We start from the raw sequence: 16,654 nt of genomic DNA, 5'->3' as shown, positions 1-16,654 counted from the left end.
TTAATCAGTCCAGCCTCCCCATAAATCTTCTTAGTGGAGCTCCCTGTTGCGACGGAGTAGCAGCGCCATCTTAAAAGGCTCAAATCACTTTCATTTTCTCTCATAGCCATGAAGATTTACGATTTATTTATCTTTATAGAATTTACAGCTTTTTCAGGCAGGAGACCCAAACATCCAACCATGAACTCTTGGTAAATTAATGGATCTCCTTGCCCTATAGCTGAACTTAGCTTCAGGTCGCTGCTCCAATTTAAAGTGCGTCACAGCTCATAAATCCTCCGAACGCGTCCAGAACTCCTTCCGTCTGACTAGGGGGGGGCTTTTCTCATCGGCAACTTCACATCTTTAAGAAATATGCTCAGTAACAACAGCTATAAAGTTCTGCAACCTCTTCTGTTTCAGTGTACCTGAAGAAGTGTGCATGCACACAAAAGCTCATACCAATGAGAAACTTAGTTGGTCTCTAAGGTGCTGCTAGAAGGAATTTTCTTATTTTTTTATTTTGTTTCACCTGCAACCTCAAGTCTGTCCTCAGCCAGCCCCCACCTGCCTGCCTTCTTACTCATATCCAATTAGGTAGTGGCTCCACTTGTCATTGGCTATGACTCCACCTCTGGTTTAGACACCCTGCCTTTTACCCTGCCAGTCCCAATGGGCACCAGCCAAAACCAGTTGCATTATTTTCCATCACTTTTTCTGCATGTGTACACACACACAAAAGAAAATCATAAAAGTGTGCATGAAAATGATTATTTTCATGAAAAAGGTATCTTAAAATTCAATATATTAGAGGAAATGGCTTGTAACAAAATGTGCACATCAGCCAAGGCTGCATGTATTTGCTATAAGCAAAACCTGCAAAAAAATAAAAAATGCAGGTGAGTTTTAATGACGATCTGCCCTGCCCCCAAGAAAATAATTCTTTCAGAAAGTGGAGAACTGAACTGAAGATTGGGATCCGTCAACTGAAATTGGCAAATTTGTCCCAGCCTTCCTAAATAAATTTCAGCTGCATTGAAGTCACCAAGGAATTCTCTCCCATTCAAACATAGAAACCACACACACACACACACACACACACACACACACACACACATCCGTAGGTCCAGTATCAGCCTATTATAGAGCCAATTTATTAGGAGGGGGAAACTATATAAAACACTAAAACATTAATTTATCCTTGCCAGAAGAGTCACATTAATTGAAGCCATTATCATTTTCAAGGGTCAGTACCCTCACACGGTCCACCAAAGTCTGCAGAGCAGTAACACACACCTATTTCTGCTAGAAACGAGGACTATTAAGGCCCCTAATGGTTTAATCCTCATTACAAGCCAAGGAAAAACTGGACTCCAGCGAGACTGAAATGCTGGTTTCAGTGCCAAGGTACATATCATATAATGTTAACTACTGCATGATATAAATGCTTTTGCGGGGGGTGGGGGTGGAATTGCCTCACAGCCAAGCTGATGTTTCTCCTGCATTAAAAACATGCTTTAAAAAAAAGTGCACATATTCCTGGACAACTCCCTACCCTGCTACATCATGTCTGAATTAAGAGCTGAACCTCACTTAAGTTTCATTTGTCAGTATGGAATAACTTCTGTTTATGTGACGAGAGCTCAGACTTTCAGCCAACCCACCTTACACCAGAGATTGGCACTCCTGCCACCATATTGCCCTAACCCCCCCTCCACCCTCCCAAATATAGCAAGGAATAGGCTGTGTAATTGCTATAACGTGAGAGCTGGTGTGGCACAGTGGTTAGGGTGTTGGAGACCAGAGTTCAAATCCTCTCTCAGGCATGAAGCCCACAGGCAGGGCTGTCTTAAGCATACCCGGTGCCCTGGTGCGAAGATCCCTCCGGTGCCCCCCCCATTTCCCAGAGTTGACCCCCCCACTGGCGGCGGGAGCTGCGTGGGCCTCGGCGGGGATGTCTTCGGCGCCTTACGCTGCCGCCGCAGCACCACTGGCCGAGCTGCTGGGTGAGGCGCTAGGGTGCCCGATGGCTCGGCGGTGCCCATGGCCTCGCTGCCAGCGCGGGGCGTCTCGCTCGTGGGGCTCTACTGCGGCGCCAGCAGCAGCGCAGCCGGAGCCACCACCGTGGCAGGAGCCAGAGCCGGAGCTGGGCCGGGCACACAGCTGGCCGCTAGCCTGGCCGCCGTCTACACGTGCTTCCAGCCAGCCCGAGCCGGAGCAGTACCGGAGCAGCGCCAGCGGCAGCAGCGCCTGGAGATCAGCAGTGCTAGCAAGAAGCCACACGGGCCATGCCGTGGCTGGCACTCCCCTTTGCCGACAAGCGCCAGAAGGTGGGCGCTGCAGAGCGGAACAGGGTCCTAGTGCCCCTGCTCCGCTTGCTTTGCTCCCTGCTCTCCCGAGCGGCGCGGCTGGCGGAGGGAAAAGGGAGGCCTCCGCGCAGCTCCCCCACTTGCTGGGGCACCCCTCAGCGCGCCCTGAGCGCCCTGGCGCCCCGCGCCACTAGAATCAATGGGCGAGCCGGCCCTGCCCACAGGGTGAGCTTAGTCAGTTGCCCTTTCTCACTCTACCCTACTTCACAGGGTTGTAGTGAGAGTAAAATGGGGTGGGTGGTGGGTGGGAGAAGAATGTACACTACCTTGAGTTCCTTGAAAGAAAGGCGGGATACAAATATGATAATGAATAAAACACCGTGAATGGTGCGTGAGGATTACATCCTCCCCCCCCCCACAAGCACACTACTTTGGGAAGTAAGGACCCATAGTTTGAAACTTGTGCAAATAATGTATTTTGCTCTCCCATCTTTATAGATTTCCCAGTTGTTGGAAACAACAGGAGGGGAGAGAGAGCTCTTGTGAGAACAGGATACTGGACTAGGTGGGCCACTGGCCTGATCCAGCAGGACTCTTCTTATGTTCCCAGTGGGGCGATTTCCCACTCCCCCAAAGGCCTGAAGCAGTTTTCAACACCACCCTAAACTGTGAAACACAAACCCCGTTACATCAGTGTGCGTTTTCTGTACCAAACACAAGAGGCTGGTGGAGGAACCAGGCTCTCTCGGTGGCCGTGAGGCTGCCAAACAGCTTGTGGGCACATTGACTGCCAACTTAGCCAAAACACACCAAGGGTGAGGGGTGGGGAGAAACAGGGCCTGCTAGATCTAAACACAGAAGTGTCTGAAGGGATGCTGACGGTTTTACACAGACCAGATCCCAGACTTCTGTGTGGAAGGTTTGGGAAGAGATTATGCCAGTTGTTTGCATCTCACACACAGCACAGCGTGACACACACAGACCTGCTCTACTATGCACAGTTCTGGTCTGTCCTTCTCAAAAAGGATGCTGTAGACCTGGAAAAGGCACAATGATGTACCCTAAGTTCTACTCAGATCAAACCCACTGAAATCGATGGACCTAAGTTAGTTGTGCAAACCCACATCCACACTATAAATTTAAAGCACTATGATACCATTTTGAACAGTCACAGCTTCCACCAAAGAATTATGGGAGCTGCAATGTGCTAAGGGTGCTGAGAATTGTTAAGAGAGCTGCAATTTCCTGGGTTCTCTGTGAAGAGGAACTGATTACTAAACCACTCTGGGAACTACTTATCTGTGGGGGAAATAGGTGTCTCTTAACAATTCTCAGCATCCTTGGCAAATTACAGCTCCCATAATTCTTTGGGAGAAGTCATGACTGTTCAAAGTGGTATCAGTGCTTTAAATGTATGGTGTGAATGTGGATTGAATCCATTTAGCTCAGTATTGTCTACACTGACAGGCAGCAGTTCTCCAGGCTTTCAGACAGGGAGTCTTTCCCAGACCTACCTGGAGATGCCAGCAATTGAATGTGGGACCTTCTGCACAGAAAGTAGATGTTCTGGCACTGAGATATAGGACTTCTACTTTAATTAGGATTAACATTGGATACAACCCATGGGAGGGGGAGAAGGGGGGAACAGAAACAATGGGTTTGTAGAAGGTTTGGGGGAGGCCTCTCTACATTTATGTGATGATGATGATGGTGATGATGATGGCCAAGTAGAGCTTCCTTGTTTGGGGGCAGTGTACCACTGCAAATGTTAAGTAGGGCTCCTGCTTATGGGATTCCAAGAAGTGTCTGATTGGTCACTTCAAGCTGGTCTCTGACCATAATAAATTTCATGTTCATGATTGGTCACTGTGTGAAATGGGATGACGCACTCGAGGCATTGGGTTCCGGTCTCATTGGACTGTTTGTTGTATTTTTTTCATTCCCTGCTTTAATTTATTGACAGTTTGTTTCATTTTTATTGTTCATATTTATTATTTATTTATTGCATTTACGGCCCACCTTATTCTCCAAGCAGCTCAAGGTGGCTTACATGGTTCTCCCCCTCATCATTTAATGCCCCCGCCCAACAGTATGTGGCCATCCATGCTCTTCTGTCTCGCCCTTGGAACTTTCCTCTGGCCTTCTCTAATCTCCCTGCGCCATACCCTCCCTGCTCTTGCATCATCCTTGAGTGTTTTCGCCTGGCTGGGATATATCCCTGATTCGAGATAATGCAATTCACTTGTTCACAATGAAGGGCAGAGAGAGAGAGATGTGCCTGGAAACTGGCGTACTGTATCAGGTTGCCATATTTCAAACAGTGGAAATCCAACTCTTTTTGAATCACAAATCACAGCCCTTGGGCCTGGAAACAGTTCTCCTGTTGAATGGCAACTATGGCCTTCCTGGACCAGGAAAAACCTGGTCTCAGCAGTTCATGCATTGGTTACTTCAAGACTGGATTACTGCAAAGCACTCTAGGTGGGGCTTTCCTCGTGCTTGACCTCGAAGCTGTGGTCACTGCAGAATGCTGCAACATGATTGCTGATAGAAGTGAGGCTTTGTCAGCACATATGACCTCTGTGCACAGAACTGAACTGGTTGCTGATTTGCTGTTGGGCCAAGTTCAAGGTGTTACTATTAGCATATAAAGCCCTTGGGACCAGTTCGCCTATGAGTTTGTCTCACCCCACATGTGTCCACTTGACTACTTCTATCAGCAGAACTGGAGCTACTACAAGTGTCGCATAATACCCGTTCTGCATTTGTAAGAACTCAGTCATTGAGTGTGGCAGCACCTGCACTTTGGAACTCCCTGCCTATTGAGGTCAAGCAGGCACATTCGCTGTACACTTTCTGGCACCTGCTAAAAACATTCTGTTTAGACAAGCTCACCAAGATGCTTAGAAAGTTGAGGTGAGTTGTAATTTTTCAGTATTTTAACTTCTGTATGTTTTAAAGTACGGTCGTGGGTATTTCTTGATTTTACTGTTTTATCTTTTTCTCTAAACTGCTTTGAGGGTTTTCTTTTTAAAAAACAATCAACCAGTGTATAAATTTTATGAAATAAAATGAATGGATGGATGGATGAATGAATGAATAGAATGGGGCAATGTAACACGTCCTGGTGAGACCTTTTTGGGCATCGCTACAGGGGAAGGCTTTTCAGAAACCTACAACAGCTTAGATCAGGTTGGAAGGGACTCACTGCTTGGGTGCTGTCCTCTTCACACTTGATCCTGCACTCGCTGTTGAACTGGAAGCCGTTGGTGCAGTGGTAGAGCCCGTAGAACTTGGAGGGTGGAGGTTCGCAAGTGACAGGTGTACAAGCTCCTTGTAGCCAAGTTCCATCTTGGCCACACTGGATCTTAAAGGCCCTCCTACAGCACATTGGGGGGGGGGGAGGTAAACAGGAGAAACTGGTGATTTATTTAACAAGCAGCCTGAGTTCAGTAACATTTTTCCAAGCTGCCACCCCGACAGGCATTTGTGTCCCTGACACTTAAGGACCATGGTGGTGGATTTATGCTGTGTGGTCGCCTAATGAAAACAATGACTATTTCCAAAGGTCGAGCTGCTGAAATTGCCTCCCCCCCCCATTGAACACACATTGAAAATCTTCACCCAGACCTTAAGGTCAGTGGCTATTTTTGATGTGGGTTCCTTTTTCTCCACTCGCCATCCCAACTGAGTCATAAAACGTAGAATACCAGTAAACTTCTTTTTCCCACCAAGGTTCAAAGGGGACTCCCCAGGTTGCATATCAAAGAGGGTATTTCCAAAAGGAGGTTCCTAGCACAGAGCTGGTTTGTGAATGCAATAGCTTATAGAGGCAGAATGAGCGGGGTAAGCTTTAATGGCTGGCATCTTCAATAAAGGAGCAGGTAACAAGAGGCTCCTGAGATAAACCATTAAATTGCATTCTCATGCAAAATTCCATGGAAGTCATCCTTGATGCTTTGCCCTTTTATGTGTGTGCAGGGGAGGGTGGCTGCGGCCAGGATTGTGGTTGTTGCATTTAAGCGCTATGGAATTAGAGGAATTAGAGGAAACATACTCTCCCACTGAAGCAGTTCCTATTTATCTACTTGCATTTTGACGTGCTTTCGAACTGCTAGGTTGGCAGGTTTGCCTTTACATACAAAGGTTTGCCTTTACATATAAGCAAAATTAAATTTCGTCTCCATTCCTGGTCGTGACTGGCCAAAGGTCATCGAAGAAACTTCATGGCTGAGTAGGGATTTGAACCTGGGACTCCCAAGTCATAGTCCAGCACTCTAACCAGTACACCAGACTGATTGTAAATAATCAGTAACAAAAAGAGGCACAGCAACCTGTTGCAGTACCCACTTACTTCCTTGCCTTCCGAGAGGATCCTGGGACATGGTAACCTGGCTTGCATTTATACTTGCAAAAGGAACCAACTTTGTGTTTCTCTTCACGACAGCGAGCAGTTTGGAGGTCGGCACTGGGGACTAAAGGAGGAGCTCGGCACATCAGTTCACAGAGTGCCTCAGGAAAGGACCAGAGCCCATCTTCCAAGCATGTCAAGTAGCTGTTGTTTCCTGGACGGAGACAGAAGTGAGAGTGAGTTGTGATGTGAAGAGTAATGCATGCCAAAGAATTTGTTGAGCTGAAGACCGTGTTAACTAGGGATGGTCTGACCCAGTATAAGGCAGACTCCTGTGTCCCTATGCTCTTTAAGGAAAGGACCATAGCTCAGTGGCAGAGCATTTGATCCCAGGTTCAATCTCCGAGAACTCCAGGTAAGGCTGCAAGAGACTCCCTATATGAAATCCTGGAGAGCCATTGCTAGTCAGTGGAGACGATATTAAGCTAGATGGACTAATGTTTTGGCTCAGAATAAAGCAGCTTCTTATTTTTAAAGAGTATATAATTAAAGCAACATACAACTTCAAAATATCACCAAGCATCACATAAAACGGGAAGGGAGCTGGGTGTCTTCTCAATGTTGCTGCACTCCAGCTCCCACCCTTCAGCATGGCTAATGGTCAGAGATGCTGAGAATTGTAATCCAACAATATCTGGAGGGCCACAGGGTCCTCAAACTTATATAAAAAAAGAAAATGAGTTCTGTATTTTGGAGTGTACTGCTGAAGGGATTAGACATGACTAACTTAGGTTCACTAACTGTGCTGAGTCTACTCTGAGTAAAACATAGTTGGCTACAAGCCGATAAAATTCAGAAATGGGGGAAAAACAATGTGCATGTTGAGCTAGGCCAAAACATGTCCCCCAATATACTAGCTTTCTATGTGCAGGGATGATGGTGAGCATTTCATCATGTGGCAACCTCCCCCCCCCCACATGCAATCTACAGTGGTACAGCTCAGGCATAAGAAAGTTATTCACATTGCATGTTCTGGAACAGAAACTTTTAGAAGCCACCTTGTCAATTACCAGGCAATGAAATGCTACTTCAAAGTAGTTTTGTAAATTGTTTGGAGACCTTTATGTGAAACAACCAATTATCAAGTTTAAATAAAATAACAACAATATGTGATTGCCCAGTATAGCCTTTGGAAAAGTGGCAGGAATGCAAAGGATGATGGCATTATCACATATTGTGCCTTCTATGAGCCAAGGGATTCATTTCACAGTCCTTACTTTATTCATGTCCACAGTAATTCAGGCCATAATGTCTTTCACATTGGGAGCTATTCAGGAGTGTAGCATGGGGGGGGGGGTTAGGGTTTACTGGGGCGATTCGCCTGGGTGCAAAATTCTTAGAGGGTGCAAATCACACTATGCCACTGGACTGCAGCATCCTGAAGTTGCTGTGAGACTGGAAGGGGGCTCCCTTTTCTGGCCCGGAAATGCATGGATTGCATGGAGCATGCGTCTCCCATGAGGCTGGGCAGGTTGCAAGAAGGGAGTCTGGCAGTTGGCCAGGGCCAAGCCCTCTCCTGCTGTGGTGGAGCCCTCCGACACTTCCCTCCTCCTTTGGCCCCTCAAGTCCTTTGCTCGTAGGCACTGCATGCCACACGCTTCTCATGCCATGACTGGTGCCACCGCCATGTGTCATGGGTTGCTGCTGTTGTGCCTGGCGCCCCCCTTGGCTCCCTCCTGCCCCTGCTTTGGGGCAGAGGTTGCTGGAGGCCTCATGACACTACAGAACACCCACCCAGGTCCCCATATGGGACCAGGCAGCTGCAGGCACGGTGGGGCACAGCAGGAGCACCCAGCATGGATGAAGAAATGATTGTACAAGCCTATAGAAAGTTGACATACAAATCAGGTCACAGGTCTATACTGACTGGCAGCAGCTCTCCAAGTGTTCAGGTAGGGGTGGCTTTCAGACATGCCTTGAGATGTTGGGGATTGAACCTGGGACCCCCTCACAGAGCTATAATTCTAAGAGTGGTTTAACTGTCAATCCTTCTTTCCAGAGAACTCTGAGAATTGTAGTTCTTTGAATAGACACTGGATCTCTGAACAACCCTCAGCATCCTTGACAAACTAGTTCCTAAGATTCTTTGGGGGGAACCATGGCTGTTTAAAGTGGCATGATACTGCTTTAAATGCATAGTGCAGATGGGAGTCTGTTGTGCTGGATTTGTGAACAAGGTAAGTAAACCATAGTTTAGAATCTTGGATTATGTGGGGGTCCCTGAATACTTTTTGTTTCTTTTAACAAATCTGAAGTTTTACAAAATCTGTTAAAATAAACGAATAAGTAAAAAAAACAGGGAAACTCCTAAGAAAGACAATATTGTTCTGATATGAAAAAATAAACTTAATGGCTACACAATTATTTGTTAATCTCTGTAGAAATAACTATAATATAGTTTAAAAAGGTAAAGGTCCATTAGGTCCAGTTGCGGACAACTCTGGGGTTGCGGCGCTCATCTCGCTTTACTGCCCGAGAGAGCCAGTGTACAGCTTCCGGGTCATGTGGCCAGCATGACTCATGGCAAACCAGAGCAGTGCACGGAAATGCTGTTTACCTTCCCGCTGGAGTGGTACCTATTTATCTACTTGCACCTTGACGTGCTTTCAAACTGCTAGGTGGGCAGGAGCAGGGACCGAGCAACGGGAGCTCACCCCATCATGGGGATTCGAACCGCTGACCTTCTGATAGGCAAGCCCAAGAGGCTCAGTGGTTTAGACCACAGCACCACCCGTGTCCCTTATAATATAGTTTACATATAAGCTAAGTAAGAAATCACGAGGTATTTTCATTTAAAGGTACTACTTGAAAAACCTCCAGTGACAGAGAGTCCACCTTGGAAGGTGGTAGACTCCTTCATTTGAGCTTCTTAAACAGAGGCTGGATGGTCAACTATAAGGGCTTCAGATACAAAGCTTTTTTTTTTTAATTGCAAAATCTCAAAATAAAGAACAATTTTTCAGACCTTTCAGCAATTTTCAACCTGATACAACATATGGGCTTATTGCAAATAGGTGGGAAGCTTAATGCTATATTGCCTCTTAAACGTGACACAGTTTAGGGGTTCCACATGTCTTAATCTAGCGGCAGGAGTCAATGAAGGGAAAGACAAGAATGAAGGAAAAGGAAGAAGCAGCGATGCTCAGATGCTTTTCTGATGCCTGGAAATGGGGGAAAAAAGAAAGAGGGCTTCTGTATCTTTTCCCCTCCCAACAGCCATGAGCCGTTGAGGTATTTTTGTACAATTCTGAAAAGCTCCCTTCCTGGTCCAGCGGCTTTGTTTTTCTCCTGTCTGACTCACACAGCATGTCCGCAGTCCAGCGCAGATGATCTCATACTTGCTACGGCAGGGTGATGAACTGTGACATTAAAAAACAGTGGTTTGTGTGACATCAATGGTCAAATTAAGGAGTGAGTCATCCCTGCTTCCCGACTCAAGGAGCTTGCTGGCTGAGCCCTATTAGTCATCGTTTTGTGATTTGGCATCCAGAACTTCTTTTTCTCCCCACCCCCCATTCCACTTTTGACAGCTACTGGTCCAAGTGTTGCCGTAATGCTCAAGTTGCAAGCAGGGTGGGTTTCAGGCTACTTCAGAATGCCGAAAGCAGCCTCTTCTTGGTCAGGCAAAGTGCCTGTGCTTAGACCAGGATCTTTTCTCAGAAGCCAACAGACATTTCTCAGCTTTCCAGCCACAGTCCAGAAAGCTGGCACCTCAAACATCTGAGTTCAAATTTATTCCATGAATATGCACATGCAGGCTGGACCAATGTTGCTCTTTCCAGGCTTTGCTTGTGGACAATGCTTTCTCACATTCTATGGAGCTGAGCTGTTGGGTGGTTCCTCACATGGTGAAATGGGGAGGGGCCCACAGCTCAGTGGCAGAGCATCTGTTTTGCACGCAGAAGGAAACTCCAGGTAGAGCTGGGAGCATCTCCTGCCTGAAGTTCCTGGAGAGCCACTGTCAGTCACTGTAGTCAGTACTGTGCTAGATGACCCGGTTGTCTGACTCTGTATATGGCAACTTCCTATGTATCTATGTTGCAGTTTGATATAACGCTGAGATATTATTATTATTATTTTTAAAAAATGTTAAGAGGTTTAGAAATGTTTTTAAATAAAAATAAATAAACATTCCTTAGTTGCACATTTTAGAGTAGAATTGGGAATAGGTTTACGAAATAACATACACAAAACTATAAAAGGTAAAGGGACCCCTGACCACTAGGTCCAGTCGTGACCGACTCTCGGGTTGCGGCGCTCATCTCGCTTATTGGCCGGAAGCCGGTGTTCAGCTTCCAGGTCATGTGGCCAGCATGACGAAGCCGCTTCTGGTAAACCAGAGCAGCACACGGAAACGCCATTTACCTTCCCGCTGCAGCGGTACCTATTTATCTACTTGCAGTTTGACGTGCTTTCGAACTGCTAGGTTGGAGCTCACCCCATCGCAGGGATTCGAACCGCCGACCTTCTGATCGGCAAGCCTTAGGCTCTGTGGTTTAACCCACAGTGCCACCCGCCCTACACAAAACTATAGTGGGCTGGAAATAAAACAATCTACCTCCATTACATTTGTAGGCATTGGCTGATAGGAACTGGCCCTTGATAAGGGCTCAGCTGACTGAGTGTTTAGTCAGGTGGCAGAGATAGTACTGGAGGGTTGTTGGTGCGCACGCGTGTGCTTTACAACCAAGCAGTTTATAAATTTTGTGGAAGGAAGGAAGGAAGGAAGGAAGGAAGGAAGGAAGGGAGCAGGTATTGCTGGGACACAAGGCACTGGAGCCTGGGAGACAACACACACAACACGGTAGCCTACCCACACTTCCATGGAACACCGAAGCATAAGGAGCCATTTTACAGACGTGTCCTTCCTGCTTACCCTTCAGCTGGGCAGGAGGCTTACAAGTGAAAGAACATTTCTTGCCAAAGGTGGTGCCCTCACTGCAGTTGAAGGTGGCTGGGTAGACATGATACTGGTCAGGGATCCCACAGTCCACAGGCTCACAGGCTACCTGCTTGCTCCACTTCCCGTCCACACAGGTCATGGTGACACTGGGCTCCACCTGAAAAAGGAAGCATGGACTCACTAAGAGCTGAATGAGACATGGTGGGAGCCCCCAAAACCATTTATTGGCTTTGCTCTGATTGCTTGCAAATTGAGTTTGAGCCCATGGCCATTTGACATCATCTTGGCAATTATTTTTTATTGATTTTCCATAATTTTTAACAAATTATCACCAGATTAGTACAAAATAGTACAAATTTAATACAAATTTAAAGGCTGACTTCCCATCCCCCCAAATGTTCCCCCTCTTTTTTTCTCCATGCATTGCTGCTCCTAGTACAATAACTTTTCCAACTTTCATGTCAAAATTCATTCATCCCTTCTCCCTGTACCTGAACAAGTACCAATTTCTGCTGTGACTTTTATACATTGTTATAACAGGTCAGCAGGCAACCTTCACCATGTCCAAGCTCCCTTTCCTATAGGTGATTTTTATTTTATTTTATATCATGGAATGGAAAGAGCAGTACTATTGCAACACACAATGCAAGCTTCCCACCGGCAGGCTGCAGGATGGAAACAGATGTTACATGATAGGCGAGAGCCAATGTAGTCTGGTGGTTAAAGAGTTGGACTAGGACCTGAGACACCAATTACCCATCTAAACCAGCATCCTATTCTCACAGTGTCCAACCAGATGCCTCAATGGGAAACTTGCATGCAGAATCTGAGCACAAGAGCACTTTCCCCTCCTGTGGTTTCCAGCAACAGGTATTGTACTGCTGTCTCCAGCTGTGGAGGCACAGCAGAGCCACCATGCCTAGTAGCTGCCAATAGATCTTCTCCATGAATTTGTCTTATCCTCTTCTACTGCCATCTAGGTTGGTGGCCATCACTGTCTATTGCAGTAGTAAATTCCAGAGTTTAAATGAGCTGTGCGAAGAAGTACTTTCTTTTCTCTGTCCTGAATCTTCCAACATTTAGCTTCATTGGATGCCTATGAGTTCCAGTGTTATGAGAGAGGGAGACGAACTTTTCTCTATCCACTCTCTCCATGTCTTGCATAATCTTATAAACCTGTATCTTGTCACCTCTTGTTCACCTTTTCTCTAAACTAAAAAGTCCAGAGTGCTGCAACCTTTCTTCATAGGAGAGTCACTCCACCCCCTTGATCATTTTGGTTGCCCTTTTCCAAACCTTCTCCAACCTTACAATATTCTTTTTGAGATTAGGTGGCCAAAACTGTACACAGTATTCCAAATGTGGTTGTGCCATACATTTTTTATAACGCCAATACATCAACAGGTTTATTTTCAATTCCTTTCCTAATGATCCCTATCGTGGAGTTTGCCTTCTTCACAACTGCCACACCCTGAGTTAGCATATTCATTTAGCTAACTACTATGACCCCAAGGTCTCATTCCTGCTCAGACACTGCCAATTCAGACCCCATGAGTGTATATGTGAAATTAACTTTAAGTGCCCTGACATGCATCACTTTTACACTTGTTTACACTGAATTGCAATTGCCATTTTATTGGCCATTCACTCAATTTGGAGAGATCCTTTTGGAGCTTTTCACAATCTTTTTTGTTATAATGACCCTAAAAATCTAGTATCATCAGCAAACTTGGCCATATCATTGCTCACTCCTAACCCTAGCTCATTTATGAACAAGTTTAAACACAGAGGTCGCTTGGGGACTCTGCTTTCTATATCTTCCCATTCATATAACTATTAGTTTAGCCCTGCTCTTCACTTCATGCAACTAAACAAATTCCTGGTCAAACCTTTTTCTCTCTCCCAGCATTTTGAAAGTCCAGGTTACTATATCATCTGGATCACCTCTATCTATATGCTTATTGACACTCTCAAAGAGTTGTAATAGGTTTGTGAGACAGAACTTCCCCTTGCAGAAGCCATGCTGACTCTGCTTCAGTCAGGCTTGTTCTTCTATATGCTTGCTTATTTTATTTTTAACAATACTTTTCACCATTTTTCCTGGGAAAAGGCAATAAGTTAACTGGCTTGTAATTTCCAGGATTTTCCCTGGATCTCTCTCTTTTTAAAAATGGTGCTACATTGGCTACTACCCAGTCCTTAGCTATGGAGGTTGATCTGAGACACAAGCTATATATCTTTTTGTTAGAAGAACAGAGATTTCACATTTGTGTTCTTTGAGAACTCCCAGCTGGATGTCATCCAGACCCAGCAATTTGTCAGTTTTCATTTTGTCTATTAGGCTTCAATATTCATCTCTTGTCACCGCTACCTGCCTCAGGTAGGGCAGGGAGAGCTCCCTGCCCGAAATCCCAGAGAGTGATTGCAAGTCAACGAAGACAATACTGAACTAGATGGATGAATGGTCTGACTCTGTATAAGGCCGCTTACTAGTTCGTATATCAGGGGCCAGCAAACTTTTCCAGCAGGGGGCCAGTCCCAGGCGCGTAGCAAGGGAGGGGGCGTAGGGGGCAGGCCACCCCTAGCTCCACTCTGGCGGGGGCAGCACATGAGCAGCACCCCCGGCCCATGGCCCCTGGCGTGCTGCAGACAACCCTGCCCCCGGGGGTGCCTTTGGGTTTGCCGCCCCGGGTAGCCAAGCGGCTCCGTTCGCCACTGGCCAGTCCATTGTCCCTCAGCCATACTATATTTTGAAAAAAAGAAGAAAAACGGATTCCTATGCCCCACAAATAACCCAAAGATGCATTTTAAATAAAAGGACACATTCTACTCATACAAAAACACACTGATTCCTGGACCATCCGTGGGCCGGATTTAGATGGTGATTGGACCGGATCCAGCCCCTGGGCCTTAGTTTGCCTACCCATGTCCTATATGAACAATCTGAGCCAAACAGGACATACGTGGAATGGTTAAATGGCAACACCTACCACACAGCTGACTGAGACACTGTGAAACTATGTGTGCCCCCCCCCACAGCAAGGGGATCGGGGTGGGGGGAGAGATCTGATTCAGGTCTGGCAATGTCAGAAGTCTCGTTCTGCCAAGCATTGATGTGTGCTTATGAAAGCATGGGGAAATTTTCCAGCATACATCAAAGGGAAGCTGAGTCCCCATTTGCCAAGGCACCCTAATAGTTTCAGCAGCTCGGGAGCTATCTTCTTTTGATATATGGCTGCTTTTGGATGGGAAAAGCAGCCTTCCAGCACACCTCCAGCCTAAGGAAGACAGGCAGTTCCCCCGAATGGGCACTTCCCCCTGCAGAGTTTTCCAAGCCAGTAAACTGATGCAAAACAAGGAATGCCTCCTATAAATTGGACTGAGGAATTGGTGCAGTTTGGAATCAAGACCTCAAGTTTAGTTTATTTGGTCTGCAGACCATAAATGTCACATGCAGTATAGGATGATCAGGAGTGAAAAGACAACAACCCACAAATCTATGCCCCTCTTTCAAAGTTGTCTAATTTTCTTCTAAAGCCCTCTCAGCCAGTGGCTATGTTACTGGATCTTGTGACAGCACTTTTTTATTTTATTTTAAAGGAAACGCTAACTTAATAATAAAAGATGCAAAGGCTACAATCCTATGCCGAATTACCCGGGAGTAAGACCCACTGAATTCAGTGGAGCTGAATTTATTTATTTATTTCAAAACATTCGTAAAAAATAAATAAATGTTAAAGCACAAACGGTTTGTAGAAAGATAAAAGAAGAAAATCAAGAAAAATTCACAAGCCTACTTTAAAACATACAAAAGTTAAAATCCTAAAGTTGATTGAAATTACCTCTGTTCTGTAAGCATCTGGATAAAGGTAGAGGTAAAGGGACCCCTGACCATTAGGTCCAGTCGTGACCGACTCTGGGGTTGCGCACTCATCTCGCATTATTGGCCGAGGGAGCCGGTGTACAGCTTCCAGGTCATGTGGCCAGCATGACAAAGCCGCTTCTGGCGAACCAGAGCAGCGCATGGAAACGCCGTTTACCTTCCTGCTGTAGCGGTTCCTATTTATCTACTTGCACTTTGACGTGCTTTCAAACTGCTAGGTTGGCAGGAGCTGGGACCAAGCAACAGAAGCTCACCCCGTCACAGGGATTCGAACCGCCGACCTTCTGATCAGCAAGCCCTGGGGTCAGTGCTTTAACCCACAGCGCCACCTGGGTCCCAAGCATCTGGATAGGCTTGCCTAAAAAAAGACTGTTTTTAGCAAGCTCAGAAAAGAAGACAGTGAAGGCACTGCTTGCTCTCAATAGACAGGGAGTTTAAAAGTGCAGGTGTTATTGCTGAGCTCTCAGAGTTATACACCCTTCCAGGCATACCTTCTGCAGTGCTGTAGTTTGTGAATTCTTCGTGGATTTTTTAAAAGTCTTCACAATTCCCCCCCCCCCAAATTTTAGTGCAAACTTATCCCAATGTTCACATTTTTGCATGTTCTTCCCCCTAATACATTATTGCATGCTACTTCCACAAACACAAAGCATTTTAATGCAAACCTTCCCCTAACATACATACTCTTTATTAATTATTTTTTTGGTAAACATTTGGTTTGAGAGATGCCTTGCCCAATGTAGAGAAGAGTGAATTCAGAAACTGGCTGCATTTTGGGAATAGCGGTTTAGGCAGTTTCATATAGAAATGGAACTCAATTTCTCTCCATAACTAGGCTGTTATCCAGTGGAATATCCTTTGTTATCTTTAACAAATAATATGGTAACAGGTATGCATACCCTACAGAACGCACACAAACCCTTTATAGTGCTGCTGGTTTGCAAAATCCATCAGCTGCCCCTTTCAACTGGACCCTATACAGTCCCTTTCCCCCAAAGAACTGGCTGTTGCGTTCTGAAAGAGGAGCCTCAAATTGAACCCACACGAGGCTGGCCTTTTCTCTCTCCCTCTCAGCTCCCGCATGATTGATTAATTTTTTACAGAGCATTAAGGAGCTGTCAAGTTTTAAACAGCACCTCCTGACCACAGAGGCAGCAGAGGAGGAGAGG

The 16,654-nt window shown here is 46.0% G+C and overlaps 1 protein-coding gene across 1 annotated transcript in view; it reads right to left on the bottom strand.

Moving 5' to 3' along the window:
• Nucleotides 1-16,654, bottom strand: part of PAPPA (pappalysin 1) — a 247,108-nt gene that overhangs the window by 45,652 nt on the left and 184,802 nt on the right. Inside the window, exons 15-17 of the mRNA XM_060270600.2 lie at nucleotides 11,576-11,759; nucleotides 6,643-6,853; nucleotides 5,497-5,668 (exon numbers count right to left, since the gene is read on the bottom strand). Of these exons, the coding sequence (XP_060126583.1) occupies nucleotides 5,497-5,668; nucleotides 6,643-6,853; nucleotides 11,576-11,759 (567 nt within the window). The remainder of the gene's footprint in view (nucleotides 1-5,496; nucleotides 5,669-6,642; nucleotides 6,854-11,575; nucleotides 11,760-16,654) is intronic.

The sequence above is a fragment of the Zootoca vivipara genome, chromosome Z2 (genome assembly GCF_965207765.1).
Source record: "Zootoca vivipara chromosome Z2, rZooViv2.hap1.1, whole genome shotgun sequence".
NCBI lineage: Eukaryota > Metazoa > Chordata > Lepidosauria > Squamata > Lacertidae > Zootoca > Zootoca vivipara.
This window is presented reverse-complemented; position numbering and strand designations above follow the sequence as displayed.